Here is a 17014-nt window from a genome sequence, read left to right as displayed (position 1 = left end):
ATTAAATTCTTACACACAACCATGCTGCCAATTGGCATGAACCTATGTAAAATAATGTGAAAAGTAGGCACCATTTACTAAAGAAATCATATACTTTGAGTGCACATTTATTTGTTGTTAAAAGGCATGGTAGAACATAACCACTGAAGAAACAGAGTTGCAGAAACAAAATAAAGATAATAAGCAGAATACAGCTTGGCGAAGAAGGGGTTGTCACAACTCCACTCAGACCCCCGCTGGGAGCAGATAAGAGATTAAGAGACATATCCCTGCCTTGAGATAACAGTACAAAGATTCTGTGATAAAACATATTATTTCTAGTTTATTTTTGTTGTACCAAGAATGTTCCAGAAATGCATAAGTAACATTTTTTTAAATCGAAAACTTTGCTACTTCATAATGGACATAATAGTTAAGTGTTAAGGCTTCTTTCTCCACAATGGGACCCCGGTACCCATTAGCTCCATTATAAAATGCAACAGCAGGCTATTTATGCTTTAGAATTTATAAAATATCCTTGACTTTAGAATGCTATTTTAAGTGGCAAAGGAACACATACCATGATCGTGAAGAAATAGCCGACTTATAAAAATACAAAACCTAACCCTTAATTATGCTGGTAGTGTTGACTACAGTTTATTTTGCCTCGTATCTGAATGCTTTCCTATTGTAATTACAATAAATTGGACAATAGAAGAAAGTATGAGGTCATCCTCTGAACCAAGCTGTTCAAATAAACTCATTGAAAGATTTTCTGCAAGGCAAGAGTTCCTTCTAAGTAAAGTGAAACGCATCACTTGTGAAAAGCATTCTAATGTTCATCACCCCTTATAGCACATAATAAAAGTGTCTTTATTGTTGCTAAAGGAGCAAAATGATTGTAGTTTCAGTATGTTTTTTTATTCTACCACAATCATACCACAGCAGTAGACTTAAGTCTTATTAAATGATACTCCAGAAATCCCATACGTACAGTGGTGTGAAAAACTATTTGCCCCCTTCCTGATTTCTTATTCTTTTGCATGTTTGTCACACAAAATGTTTCTGATCATCAAACACATTTAACCATTAGTCAAATATAACACAAGTAAACACAAAATGCAGTTTGTAAATGGTGGTTTTTATTATTTAGGGAGAAAAAAAAATCCAAACCTACATGGCCCTGTGTGAAAAAGTAATTGCCCCCTGAACCTAATAACTGGTTGGGCCACCCTTAGCAGCAATAACTGCAATCAAGCGTTTGCGATAACTTGCAATGAGTCTTTGACAGCGCTCTGGAGGAATTTTGGCCCACTCATCTTTGCAAAATTGTTGTAATTCAGCTTTATTTGAGGGTTTTCTAGCATGAACCGCCTTTTTAAGGTCATGCCATAGCATCTCAATTGGATTCAGGTCAGGACTTTGACTAGGCCACTCCAAAGTCTTCATTTTGTTTTTCTTCAGCCATTCAGAGGTGGATTTGCTGGTGTGTTTTGGGTCATTGTCCTGTTGCAGCACCCAAGATCGCTTCAGCTTGAGTTGACGAACAGATGGCCGGACATTCTCCTTCAGGATTTTTTGGTAGACAGTAGAATTCATGGTTCCATCTATCACAGCAAGCCTTCCAGGTCCTGAAGCAGCAAAACAACCCCAGACCATCACACTACCACCACCATATTTTACTGTTGGTATGATGTTCTTTTTCTGAAATGCTGTGTTCCTTTTACGCCAGATGTAACGGGACATTTGCCTTCCAAAAAGTTCAATTTTTGACTCATCAGTCCACAAGGTATTTTCCCAAAAGTCTTGGCAATCATTGAGATGTTTCTTAGCAAAATTGAGACGAGCCCTAATGTTCTTTTTGTTTAACAGTGGTTTGCGTCTTGGAAATCTGCCATGCAGGCCGTTTTTGCCCAGTCTCTTTCTTATGGTGGAGTCGTGAACACTGACCTTAATTGAGGCAAGTGAGGCCTGCAGTTCTTTAGACGTTGTCCTGGGGTCTTTTGTGACCTCTCGGATGAGTCGTCTCTGCGCTCTTGGGGTAATTTTGGTCGGCCGGCCACTCCTGGGAAGGTTCACCACTATTCCATGTTTTTGCCATTTGTGGATAATGGCTCTCACTGTGGTTCGCTGGAGTCGCAAAGCTTTAGAAATGGCTTTATAACCTTTACCAGACTGATAGATCTCAATTACTTCTGTTCTCATTTGTTCCTGAATTTCTTTGGATCTTGGCATGATGTCTAGCTTTTGAGGTGCTTTTGGTCTACTTCTCTGTGTCAGGCAGCTCCTATTTAAGTGATTTCTTGACTGAAACAGGTGTGGCAGTAATCAGGCCTGGGGGTGGCTACGGAAATTGAACTCAGGTGTGATACACCACAGTTAGGTTATTTTTTAACAAGGGGGCAATTACTTTTTCACACAGGGCCATGTAGGTTTGGATTTTTTTTCTCCATAAATAATAAAAACCATCATTTAAAAACTGCATTTTGTGTTTACTTGTGTTATATTTGACTAATGGTTAAATGTGTTTGATGATCAGAAACATTTTGTGTGACAAACATGCAAAAGAATAAGAAATCAGGAAGGGGGCAAATAGTTTTTCACACCACTGTATGTAGCCTTTGACAGCATTTAATTCTAAGGCCTTGAGAATTCAGTTATAACTGTCAGACTCAGGTTCATAGATTAATACATCCTTTTCACTATGAACTGAAGCCTGATGACAGTACTACCTCATATCTGTCAGTAGTCAGATATGATTTCTTTCAGGATTCAGTGTTGCAATCTCTCTTGCTACGTTGCAATTTGGAGTTGTCATTAAACATTTTTTTACTGAACCTAGATGACACTCATTTGTAATTTATCAATAAAACCAAAAGACATTACTTCTATTATGTCATTAATGAAATGCTTTTGAAAGGTGAACATTCAGTGAATGAGCTAAAATTACACAGGTGGATTGACAACGCACTAATTGAGGAACTAGTGTGGCAATATCTCTGATAATGATCTAAAAAAGCTGGTCACCTTAGTTTCACACAATCTACAATTTGCCTTTTCCATCTTAGTAATACTGCAAAATTAAGGTGGTTTCTTAATATGGAAAACAGAAAAGGAAGTTCATTAATATATATCTGGGAGAATTTACTATTTGTTATGTTTTGGAGTCTAAGACATGATGAAAAAGATGCAAGTCCACAAAAAGGACCCAGAAGACCAGTATGGGCATTTGCTAGCCTACCAAAAATAGATCTCACCACAAGCAGCTTGACTCCAAAATCCACTGACTTGCTTTGGCCAACTAGGGCCTAAAAGTGGTTTTGGCTTCAGAAGCTCAAAAATATCATTAAAATCCCAAAATGTCTTAGATGCCTCTCAAAGGGAGAGAAACTGTAATAAAGCTCTGGCTTGAAGAGACTGTGTTCACAACAGGAATATTTATAAATGAAAATATTTATTCAAAAAAGGAAAATTAAACAAAAAGTTCAAAAAGAGAAAAAAGGAGTTGCCTAAAAGGCAATTGTAGACTAATACAATGCAATACACAATCCACTGTCAAAAATCAATAAACAAAGCCAAAAGAAGATCAAAACAGTACTTACAAAGACATTTAAAAATTAAATGCAACACCTGAGATCCTCTGTCCTGGCTCTTAACACTAGAATTATCAGAGCCTACGAAAAAACTTGCAGATCCGTCCCACCTTAAATCGCTTCTTAAATCCGTTCACACCTCTCCGCCAGTGTCCTTTGTCCTCTAAATGTGCAGATAAAGATAAACTGCAAACAGCCGACTATTCCATCCCCCACCGACTTAGAACGTGCACGAACTTCTCCCAGCTCATGCCTTGATTGATTATCTGGGAGAGAAGTGGAGTTTTAGAGTGGAAATAATAGATCATTATTTGGAACACACACATTTCATGTGTGTTCCGTTTTCTACAGTAATCTGTGTAAACACATTTGTAAAACAGAAACGTTTTTCATATTCTAGTAGCAAATGACAAAATGTAGGCATAAACTATATAATGTATGAAGCCTGAAGTCCAAATATCAAAGAAACACTTTCACGAAAGGTACAAATATAACAGAACAAGTGCGCTTTTATTCAAAAATATAACTGCAGAAAAAAAAAAAGCCGCCTTAGTGTGCGACAGACATCCATTTACTACGACGGCCCCGTGGTGTAACAGTATCAGCTGCTGACTGGAAATCAAAAGGTCACGAGTTTGATCCTGCTCGATTCCCTTTTGAGAAGTGAACTGCTCTTATTTTTACTATTTTAGAATTAAAGATACATTTGATTTCAGTCTGTAACAGCCAGTGTAATTTATGATATTTGTAAAAGTTAGCTTTGTTTTTTTTTTTTAATTCACTTTTCTCTCAGTTGCGTTCAGGATCCTTCCATACCCCATCTGACACGGCTGTTTTCACATAAAGACGCGCTATAGCTCTGCAATGTATCACGATACATACGACCGCGTGTTTTTTTTCCCCCAATCTTGCCAGTCCCCACATGGTGCTGTATGCTGTTTCTTTTGTACTCCAGGACGTGCAGAGGAAAGCACAGTAAAGAGCAGTAACAGCGCAATATGCAATCATCAGACACTCCCCATCTGACACTGCTGTTTTCACATAAAGACGCGCTATAGCTCACCCAAGGAGCGCCCTTCCTACATTTACAACATGTGTACTTGTGTTGCAGTGTACACACCTTTCTGTGCTATGGTTCCTATTACACTGAACAAGCACCTGTAATTTGCAGCTCTATTCATTATCTCAAAACAAATATATGTTTGAAGATGTTTTGAAGAAATCATTTTATCATTTTATGACGCGAATAGTACCAATCAGAAAACATTGTCGAAGTAATGCAATATTATTTGAAAACAAACAGCGTCAGATTGGGTGTGATTTATACTGGCGCTGTTACTTAGAGTCAGATCAGAAGCTGAATAAGCTCCTGTTCTGACTCTAAGTAAAAAAGCATGAATTAATCAACAGAAATAACAGCAATCGACATTTTAAACTTAACGATTTACAGTGCATACCAATTTATAAATTTTATGTCCGTTTGAGGCTACAAAGAAAAAAAAACACTTCCTCCACAGCGGGGAATCGAACTCTGGTCTCTACGGCGCGGCAGGGCTGCCATGCTCTGAGTCAGCAAATCTCAGCGTTACACCACGGAAGGTGCTGTGACATCCTTGAACCTTTTGTAAAAGTGTTTATTTGATGTTTGCCCGTCAGGCTTCACACATTCTATAGTTTATGCCTACATTTTGTAACATTTATTACTAAAATATGAAAAAGTTTATTTTAACAAAGTGTTTACACAGATTACTGTAGAAACGGAACACACATGAAATGCATGTGTTCCAAATAGCGATCTATTATTTCCACTCTAAAACTCCAGTTCAGTCACTCCCAGATAATCAAACAAGGCATGAGCTGGGAAAACTTAGTGAACGTTTTGTGATGGTGGGGGATGGAATAGCCGGCTTTTTGCTGCTCGTCTTAATCTGCACATTTAGAAGACAAAAGAGAGGTCAGAACGGTTTGGGCCGGATCTACGAGTTTTTTCATAGACTCTGGTAATTCTAGTGTTAAATAAACAGACAGAGGTCTCAAGAGTGGTGACATCGCTGTGGTCACGTCTCTTGGGGTACTAACCACAGCACACACAAACATCGAATAATCTAATAAATCCAAGAGAAATAGCATCATGTCATGAAAAATAACAACAACAAATCAACAAATGAATACAAGCCAAGGAAAAACAACATAACAAACCTCTATGTAGTTAATTTATATTAATTATACAATAATTAAGATAATAATTTAAAAAATTCATTAATAAAAGTGTAAAGTACAACCATTCATCACAAGTTTCTAAGCACTTACACTGATTTCTAGGCTTACTTTTGTACCACTTTAGAATCTTTAGAAGTTTACTCCTGCACTTTACAAAACTTAATAGCTACTGCCTAATGACAAAATAAACATTGTTTATTATTTTTAGGTTAAATTAATCAATTGTGGGGTGCAAAAACATTTTGCTATTGGGCCCCCAAACTCTAAAATTAGCCATATGTTAATGTAAGAGACGTTCTGCTATTACTGGCAAATACAGAGTGATGCTTTAAAAGATTTTAGATGTTGCTGGAATACAACTTAACCTCCCCATTGTTTCTTGTAGTACTCATATAATCAAAAACAAACACCCATATTCTGTCATCTGGTTTCTTGCATAAAGTTAAAAGTTGAAATATAATATTTGCAAATGTATACAGATATGTTGTGCTCTAGTAGCTCTAAATTCAAATTAAAAAGAAATTTCTGTCCCAAAGATACAATTGCCTTTCCATCAGCCACTGCCTGTGCACCAGTTACAGTAAAGCACTGTCAAATTTTCTGCACAAAAGTTCAAGTCTGTTTAGAATTCTTGGTCACACAGTGAATCTAAACAGAAAGTATAATAATGAAGACTAAAGAAGATTAAGTGAACAGCGCTATGCAAAAAAAAAAAAAAAAAAAAGAGGTGGATGTTATAGTCGTATACTGAATTTTAATAATTGTGATCATTGTGAATGGTTGTTAAGTTTCTCCAATCTTTTCCCCCTTTTGATATCCTAAATAATAAAAACTAGCTATTTAACATATTATGTCAACAGCTTTAAAACAAATAAATAAATAAGCCTATAAAAATCTGCAAATAACGTCTTTCTAACCTGTGTAATTCAATTTAGGTTTGGAGCCTACCCTTAAACAAACAAGCATGAGGCTGAAACCAACCCTGGACAAGGCACCAGTCCATCACAAGGCTACCAGAGCAGGATTCAGCCTTCTGCAATCCTGACTTGTACGAAGTCGGTTTGAGAGTACATTTTGTTCAACTAAATGCCACATTGTTATTCTCTCTCTCTCTCCCTCTCGTATAAATCTAGGTAAGAAATGCAGACATGAAGAGAGAAGCTATATAGTAGAAAACACAAGCAGGTCCAGGCTTTGGTGATGCAAAGCTAGCATTTCATGTTTGGAAACTAGATATTATAATTAACTGTTATTTAAAATGCACTGCTCATGAATTTAGCCAAGGTAGGATAGATTTGCTCAAATCAAATGACCGTTAAATAAATATATTGAAATTTCATGCATTTTTTTAATTTAATTAACCCATAATTTAATTAACTGAACTTGCATTTTTTTGCAACTGAGACAAACAAATATAGTGTAGCAATCAACTAAAGAGGGTACATTTACTATTTTATTTCCCTTTTTTAGCATATGAAGTATCTACTAACGAATTCTTACCCAAGCAACTGTTTTAGTTGCCCATACAACTACATACTGTACATATACTGTAAAGAAGTCATCAAAAATTCATGACCTGAAAGTCTTAAAACCCCTGTGTCAGGTCTGCATCTTATAATATTCATAAAAGTAGCGCTATTAATAAACTTACATTGCAAGATGCAAGCAAGAGTCTTAGGCAGAATGACCTATATCATTTTAAACTCTAGTACCATTTACCTTTTATGAGCAAATTGATTTTTTTATTGTCTATAATTTTACTTTATTTTTTTAACTATAATAGTTAACATTGAATGCTCTCGGTGCTCTAAGAAAATTTTATAACTAATATTTCACAAGATTTTACTTTTGTTTGTTCTCACACCATACAACATTTGTCTTCATATATGTATTATTTTACAATACCTGCACAGCACTATTTACTGAATACAGGCTTGGAGTGAGCCTTATACATACAATATTCATTTTTGTAATTAAAAATGTGTTGGTGTTCCCTTCTTTATATCACTAGGTGTATGGAAACACCTGTGGTACGTTTTAGCAGTTTCAATTCCTGTTTTACATCTGTTTTGTTCATTGCTGATTCCTTCATGTATGGGTTAATAACATATTAACATTAATTTCAAGAGAGGCCCACCGAATTAACAAGCTAATCAGAAGGGCAGGCTCAGTTATTGGACACACTTGTGTAGCAAAGGAGAGAATTAAAACATAACTGAGTGCCATTATGAGCAATCCTCTCTCTGACATAGTAACACTGAATACTTTCAGCTAACAAATTATTCAGCAAAAGTGTGTAAAGAAATATTACTGGGTCTCCTTTATACAAACAGCAATATGCCTAAATAATGCCTCACTGGGACTGCCAAGTCAGAAGTTTTTTCTTCTTTCTTTTCAATTTTTCTTTTTATTTATTTATCTATCTATCTATTTATTTATTTAGGGATCTTCTGTAAAAAGCCAAATTTCCCCTTGAGGTCAAATAAAGTTCTATTTATCTATTACTCTCTCCTATTTTTTATTCTGTGTTTTAATTAGTTTTGTGTATAATATTATTTCTGTGTATCCATTCTGGTGTTACCATGTTCCATGGTAATGTTTCCATTATTTTGTGGGTGGTATCCCAAGTTGTAGGGTCAGCTGTCCATTTCCATCGAGAGTCTGCCGAGGAATTTTCTTGACATTTAAAATCTGTGTTTTGACTTCTCTGCTGGATTGTGTTTATGGACTGCTTTGCCTAATAGCTGCCTATTTTAAGGCCCTCCTTTTGTGCCTTTTGGTGACCAGTCAAAGTTTACCAGTTTCCTCCCACTCTAATGAACATTTTGAATAATTTTGGTACTCTTTTTGCTTACTTTTTAGGCCTCATGCCATTTCAGTTCTGCTGGAGAACAACAATTTGAGAACTGCAGTGTTTCAAGAAATGAATGAGTTGCATTGAACAAGTTTAATATTTCCCATTTTAAAAATTATTTAGATTTTAACCAAAGCAGATTATTAACACTCCATCTTCTTAAAATTCTGATGTCAAATAAAATCAGCTAGGAAAAGATTAGCCTGCTCATCCCCAGATAACTATATTTATTTTCTATTCTCAGAAGCATCCAACCACCAAAGTTATTTTTTTTTAATTTGTATTCCAGAAATGCAGCCTGTGAGTTCACATTAATCTTGACACATCTGCAGTAGGTACCTGGTTCAATAGTGATTACCATGCCAGGGCGTAGAGTCTGAGATCTTGAGACTTCTGGGGTATCATGGACATCCATCCCCAGGTAGTGGCCCACATGGTGAGGACAATATTGGCGTGCAGCCTAAAGATGGGAAAACAAAGAGTGTTTTGTAATGCAATATCCAAATCCATTTGAGATTGAAAGGTTTTACAGTATGATGTAATTCTGTTTTTATACAATTGCTCCTGTATAGAGGGTAAAGCAAGGAAACACTTTAGAAAAATATTTCAAATTGTTGCATTTGGAAAAAAAAAAAAAAAAACAAAAAACAATATTTTAATCCTAAACTGAAATTAAATAATGGGACACTAATTCCATACAGCATAACTAAAGAATAAGTAAAGAATTTAAAAGGCATTAAGTTATCAGTTCATGAGACACTACTGGAACTCTTTGGATTGTAAGGAATATTAAAAGATGGGCATGAAATTAACATAAAAAAGCAGCACTTGCCAGTTACTTTTGGTAATGTTCTTCTTGGGGCAAATATTAGATATTCTACTTTACCCTACTCATACAAACTATTTAGATTTATATATCTAAACTATTTAGATCTAGATCTATAAAAGGGAACAAATTCAAATAACAGAAATCAACAGTTATAGTGCTGAGAAGACAAATAATTCAATCTTCTTCTTTCGGCTGCTCCCATTAGGGTTTGCCACAACAGATCATCTTTTTCCATAAGAAGACGAATAATACAATACACACCAAGTTTATAACAGCTCCAAATGAGAATGATTTACAGTAGAGGCAATGGTGAAGCAGGACTTGTTTTCACCTTGATATTGTCTAGAGGCTACAAGAAGACCAAACGATACTCTGAGCCAAATGTGATGAACACTTTAGTAATGTAATGTATCTCAAATCAGGAGGGGCAATGGTAAGGCTACAGAGCACACAGGCTAACCCTCAATGACCAGCCTGATTCAGAGGGTGAAACAGGAGGTTTTTCTTTTCCAGTTTCAGTTTGTAAAACTGTTTAGTATGTGAAAATATATGGCCAGAGTGGCCTACTCCTGTTTCAATTCCTCATTTTCTTATGGTCTTTAGGCAGAAGGGACAAGGAGAACTTCTTTCCAAAATCATTTAATATGTCTTAGTTCTACTCGCTCTACAATATTTTTTCCAGTGTAGTAATGCTTTAAACTATTTGTGGTACACTAATAATCAGTAGTAATACCCTGTATATGTCATGGTCTTTAGACTTCTTCCCCACAATGCCAAGCTCCTTCAGCTTCTGTCCAATCAATGTTTGCATAAGACTGTAGATATTATCCAGACTGACCCCTGGGGAACACAGACCTAGGCAGGCCTTTTGTACATCCAGCACGGCCTGGTACAATTCAGCTTGTGGAAGTGAAAACCTAAAGGCCAAACAGGTAGCATATGATTAAAAATAATAAAAAAGCAAAAAAAAACTTTTAGTATTTGTGACAAAGAGAAAGGGCAAAACTAATTATAATAAAAAAACTGTAACACAGCTGCAGATGGCTATGTTAATGTTCAATAAGGTGATATTAGACCAAAAATTTCAGATTCATGGTCACCCTCAATATAAACGGAGGGTTATAACATGGAGAGAAATGACAACAAAGACCTGCTCATGTGCAATGAAATTCAAAAGAAAATGTATAACAGCATTAGCAAATGTACATGCAGACCAGCACTTGCACAAGAATTCACAAGTCTGTACAACATACGCACACATACATTCACCAAACACAAGCAACAAATGCTATAGAACTCACAAACATGCCTATTACAGTTTACAAATGTGCCGACTGAAATCTGCACAAGAGAAATGCATTCGCTTGACTTGATACTGTACTCATGCAGTTTACATGATATTTGGTAGCATTATTAGGTTGCATTCTTATCCTTTGACTGTGCACATGTGAATACAGGGATGTATTCACCAGGTGCATATACTGTATGTGTATGTGGATTGTTGTTTGTGCATGCATACCATTTTTCGCATTTTAGAATTTCAGTCAATGCATTATTTATGTGCATTATGAATGTGCGGATCGGACCAATGAATTTATAAATCAACTCCTGTATGTGCAAATTTCTTTTATATTCAAAATTTTAAAATCATTTGCAAATAATGCTGTGCTACTTCCAGTCTAGTTATGGTTAATGAATACTAACTGAAAGATTTTTGATTCATGGTCCTTGTGTGTGGAGTTTTGGAAGTTGTCTAACTTTATATTACAAGTTAGGCAACTACCAAAACGGACCACAAATCAGCAGTGTGGTCATATAGATTACATGTGTCATTTGAAGGTAACATGTCAAATTAATGAGTCTTAAAGAATGAAGAGACTTTATTAAGTAATTCCCAAATCTAGTTGTTTACGGTAATTAAAAAGGAATCATGAAAAAATGAAAACAATTGTATCAACTTCTCCAAAATAAGGGCCAGAGATGTATTTTTGATTTGCCATTTTAGAAATGTAATTTCATCTTATAACTGTTCAAGTGCATTATATAGTGGTATTAAAAAGAGTCCTGAACATAAAAGTACCAGTAGTAAAAATCCCACAGTAAACACCAAAGAATATTTATATGAAATTGTAAATGAACTACTATATGTTTTTCTACTTCCAGAAAGCCATTCTACAACTTTTTATCTCACCTGCCGTTCACTGGCCATGTCCGTGTGATGTCACTCACATAACCAAAAAGTTCACACCCTCCATCCAGTAGGACCATTTCATCATCCTTCAGATCAACACAAAGATCATTAACAGTCAAAAATAGAACTGGTCTGCAGTACCTACAGAAATTCAGCATAACCTTCCAAAAATATCACTTTTTTGGCTTAACACTCCAAGGTCATGGAGTTACCCTTTATAACCCAACATTTATATGTGTACTATCAGAGGCTAGGACACATAATGCCACTATCAATGTGTCTTTTACATGAACTGTGACACAGAGAGTCTTTTGCATGTTTCAGAAACAGAACAAATTGACTAAATAAACTTTTGAATTGTTAAGTATTACAGGAAAATTTCCAAGAGTTGTAGACTGCAGATTCAATGCCTACCTTTGCAAACTCCTGCTAAACTTCATTTCCACATTATAAATCTAATATTTTCTTGTGAACAGATTATGTGCTTGTGACTAATTGTGCCTTTTTTAGCATAAAGACCTGAGGTTTGAGTTATCACGTGATTTCTAAAAACTAATTCTTATCAATTAGGCCCATACTGTATGTACATTTAAAGGAAAAGTTCTCTTAAAATTTTCAAATTCATTTTCTAACATTGAGAATGTCTATGTGGAAAAAATTTAAATGTAAATCTTCAAGGTTTTATTATGAAAGTCAAAGGTCCCAATTTGGATGCAGTGAATAAAATGCCCAACTCTCAGAAAGCAACTTTACGCCATGTTGCTCAGCCACTTACCTATGCAAATTTATGCATAATCAAAATATCAATGTAGGCAGCACTACTTAAAATAAAACTAATGGAAGTTAAAGTCTCTATTTGATGGCATTCTAAACCTGGGAACATTGTACACCAGGCATCCCCAACTCTGGTCCTGGAGGGCACCAGTGGCTGCAGGTTTTCATTCTAACTCTTTTCAAATTAGTGACCTGTTTTCCTAATTAACTTCTTTTGAATTAATTTTATTTGGCTTGCGCTTGAAGAGTCAGACACCTTAATTGTTCCTTTTTCATTAATTAGAAGCAAAACAATAATGAGATACAAAATGAAACAAAATAAGACCAGCAAAACATGACCAACATTGTCGATCATACAATATCTGAAAATAAACAGAGATGAAGCTCTCAGGAATTATGATCAGCTGAGGTCCCCAAAACATTTTAACAGCGCTCTTAGAAAGGAGAAATTTCTACAGTTTTGGAAATATTTGCTATTGCACAATGAGAGTAGCAACAAGTCATGGAATTAAAAAACAAGTTTAATTAACAACAAGAATCAGAGCTTAATTAAGCAACTATTTGGAGTTTCAGATCCTGATTTAACTGGTCTTCTGATGGCTCCGTCACTTCACATTTCATTTCTGTTTGGGTGTCATTTAAGGAAAGAGAAGAAGCAATTCAGAGGAACGATGAAGAAGTTCAGGGGAACAAATCATAAAAAACAAGTCAATTAAAATGAATTCAAAAGAAGTTAATTAGCAGCAGAAACCGGTCACTAATTAAGAAAAGGGTTAGAATGAAGACCCGCAGCCACTGCTCTACACAGTATCAGTACACCTCCATGGAATATCTATTAGATCACAAGGCTTCAAGTACATAGTATACTGTATGTAAACAATGCAAAATGTGATTATGAGAGAGCAGAGATTTTGTTTCTCTCCACAGCCATTTTCATTTGAGTCAAAATACAGTCATATGAAAAAGTTTGGGAACCCCTCTCAGCCTGCATAATAATTTACTCTCAACAAAAAAAGATAACAGTGGTATGTCTTTCATTTCCAAGGAACATCCGAGTACTGGGGTGTTTTCCGAACAAAGATTTTTAGTGAAGCAGTATTTAGCTGTATGAAATTAAATCAAATGTGAAAAACTGGCTGTGCAAAAATTTGGGTCCCCTTGTAATTTTGCTGATTTGAATGCAGTTTGTGAAAAACTGGCTGTGCAAAAATTTGGGTCCCCTTGTAATTTTGCTGATTTGAATGCATTTAACTGCTCGATGCTGATTACTTGCAACACCAAATTGGTTGATTAGCTCATTAAGCCTTTAACTTCATAGACAGGTGTGTCCAATCATGAGAAAAGGTATTTAAGGTGGTCAATTGCAAGTTGTGCTTCCCTTTGACTCTCCTCTGAAGAGTGACAGCATGAGATCCTCAAAGCAACTCTCATAAGATCTGAAAACAAAGATTGTTCAGTTTCATGGTTTAGGGAAAGGCTACAAAAAGCTATCTCAAAAGGTTTAAACTGTCAGTTTCAACTGTAAGGAATGGAATCAGGAAAAGGAAGGCCACAGGCACAGTTGCGTTAAACCCAGCAGGTCTGGTAGGCCAAGAAAAATACAGGAGCGGCATATGCACAGGATTGTGAGAATGGTTACAGACAACCCACAGATCACCTCCAAAGACCAGCAAGAACATCTTGCTGAAGATGGTGTATCTGTACCTCGTTCTACAATTCAGCGCAACTTGCACAAAGAACATCTGTATGGCAAGGTGATGAGAAAGAAGCCCTTTCTGTACTCACACCACAAACAGAGTCGCTTGTTGTATGCAAATGTTTATTTAGACAAGTCCGATTCATTTTGGAACAAAGTGCTTTGGACTGATGAGACAAAAATTGAGTTATTTGGTCATAACAAAAAGTGCTTTGCATGGAGGAAGAAGAATACCGCATTCCAAGATAAACACCTGCTACCTACTGTCAAATTTGGTGGAAGTTCCATCATGCTGTGAGGCTGTGTGGCTAGTTCAGGAACTGGGGCCCTTGTTAAAGTCGAGGGTCGGATGAATTCAACCCAATAGCAACAAATTCTTCAGGATAATGTTCAAGCATCAGTCACAAAGTTGAAGTTACACAGGGGTTGGATATTCCAACAAGACAATGACCCAAAATACAGTTCGAAATCTACAAAGGCATTCATGCAGAGGGAGAAGTACAATGTTCTGGAATGGCTGTCACAGTCCCCTGACTTGAATATCATCCAAAATCTATGGGATGATTTGCAGCGGGTTGTCCATGCTTGTCAGCCATCAAATTTAGCTTAACTGGAAAGATTTGGTATGGAAGAATGGTCAACAATACCTCCATCCAGAATCCAGACACTAATCAAAGGATATAGGAGGACAGCGTCTAGAGGCTGTTATATTTGCAAAAGGAGGCTCAGCTAAGTATTGATGTAACATCTCTGTTGGGATGCCCACATTTATGAACCTGTCTAATTTTATTATGATGCATATTGCATATTTTCTGTTAATCCAATAAACTTAATGTCACTGCTGAAATACTATTGTTTCCATAAGGCATGTCATATATTAAAAGGAAGTTGCTACTTTGAAAGCTCAGCCAATGAGAAACAAAAATTCAAAGAATTAAGAGGGGTTCCCAAACTTTTTCATATGACTGTATATTGATGAGAAGCCTGTTAGCTATCAGGATATTCACATGAGTTCAATAACTCACAAAAAATTGTGTCTGTAAGAAAATAAAATCTTTTAAAATGTGGCTTTTACACAACAGCAAAGACAATGAATGTGCAATGTTAAAATTTACCAATCAATCTTTATGTAAAATTTTATCCTTATAGTATTACAAATCTGAAACCCTTGAGGAGTTTGCCTATTTCAATTTTCACACATTTTATTGCACATAAAGAATGTTAAATTAATTTAGCATTGTTTTCCATGTTTTCCAGTTTCAGATCAATAATGCAACAACATTTTAACTTGCTTGATCCAATTGACTTTAAAGCACCTCCTATTAGACAACCATTCTAATCACATTTCTTGCAAAAGCTTCATAATTTCTAAGAAACAGATCTTCATATAAAATATTCTCAATTTACACTAATGTGAAACACGTCAGTTATTTACCCTTTCCTTTATTAAAAATGCATGCATACTAAAAAAAAAATTTTCAGCTTCAATATTGAAAAAGAAATAAAAACTCGACAACCCAATCTACTCAGTTATTTTCTAAAACCACTCTCTTTTGCTTAAGGGCTTGGAGTCTCATTTTTAAAGCTTCCACACACACATTTTGAGCCTCTTTTTCCCCCAGCAAATGTCTGGATTTATAAAAGAAAATTTGACAGGGAAATGTGCGTACATTTACTGCAACTCTGACCCATGTGTACACAACATTTTAGAGAAACTAGGAAATGATGACACCCTTGATCAAGCTGGGAAATGCAGTCAAACCAGCAAAATGATGACTCAGGTGTATAATAATTCATATCACCAAATCGTTATCAGAATGTGCATTGACGTGAGGGCCAATGGTATATGTTTGCACTGAACAACGTTTTTGGTTTTTCATCAGTTTACATCAGCTACTTGTAATTGTCTGAACCCTCAATTTCTCATATGGCCTCACGTCATTACATGTCCAAGTAATAGTGGCTACCCACTCAGATGCTGGCGCCTTATCTCTTATGTCTTTCCCAGCCTCCCAGAGCACAGAGGAGAGGAACTATAACGCCATGTATGATGTTGTGCTCGCAGCTGCAAAGCACAGCCAGATACTCTTAAATGCAGGTGCTGGTGTCTCGATGTGTCAGGTGGGAGGCTATTCTACCGGCCAATGAATACTGCAGCATTAAAACTGTATATGTATGAGGATGATTAGCGTTTGTGATTTATGACAGTAAATTGCATTGAAATGTGTGTGTATGCCAGATTTTATATTTATTCTTTTTTTTGGAATGCACATATTTCATGCACAAACCAAAGCAAACCTTTATAAATGTGGCCCCTGAAGAGAAGGGACTATCCAAGAAGTATCAGTTATAAAGTGTGGGAGATGTGTTTCATGCTCCAGCCAGGACACCAGAAATATGAAAAGATCTGTTCAATTTATGAAAGGAAAACATACTGTATAATTGGCAAAAATCTATACACATTACCTTTCGCTTTCAAGTTTGTTATTTGGACGTGGCAATAACCTATTTTTCAACAAGTAACCCAAACACGTTTACTGTAGTAAAACAAACTAACAGTTTATTCAGTTTGCAAGTATATACAGACACAAGACAATAACAAGCAACACAAACCATCAAACCATGCTAACATAGATGTACCTTATTTATCTCCTGAAGAAAAAGGCACAACATTTGTAAATTATATTTCCGTGAGTCTCATCTAAAGAATTACTACTGGAAATATTAATTCTTTCAATTGCCATCTTTTCAATGGTCCTTTCATGGCTTTGTTCTTTCAGCTTGTTAAATGGATTAGTTCTTGGCTAGTCATAAAGTTTCTGAGTGACTGCGTTTTCCTTCATTTAAAAATTCACCTCCCTTAAACTACCTAGCCCCC

At 35.9% G+C, this 17014-nt stretch overlaps 1 protein-coding gene across 1 annotated transcript in view; it reads right to left on the bottom strand.

The window, feature by feature from the left end:
- The window catches only part of xpnpep3 (X-prolyl aminopeptidase 3, mitochondrial), a 69196-nt gene that overhangs the window by 5500 nt on the left and 46682 nt on the right, over positions 1-17014 (bottom strand). The window contains exons 7-9 of the mRNA XM_028815170.2: positions 11667-11752; positions 10209-10392; positions 8986-9106 (exon numbers count right to left, since the gene is read on the bottom strand). Of these exons, the coding sequence (XP_028671003.1) occupies positions 8986-9106; positions 10209-10392; positions 11667-11752 (391 nt within the window). The remainder of the gene's footprint in view (positions 1-8985; positions 9107-10208; positions 10393-11666; positions 11753-17014) is intronic.

The sequence above is a fragment of the Erpetoichthys calabaricus genome, chromosome 12 (assembly GCF_900747795.2).
Source record: "Erpetoichthys calabaricus chromosome 12, fErpCal1.3, whole genome shotgun sequence".
Classification (NCBI taxonomy): Eukaryota; Metazoa; Chordata; class Cladistia; order Polypteriformes; family Polypteridae; genus Erpetoichthys; species Erpetoichthys calabaricus.
This window is presented reverse-complemented; position numbering and strand designations above follow the sequence as displayed.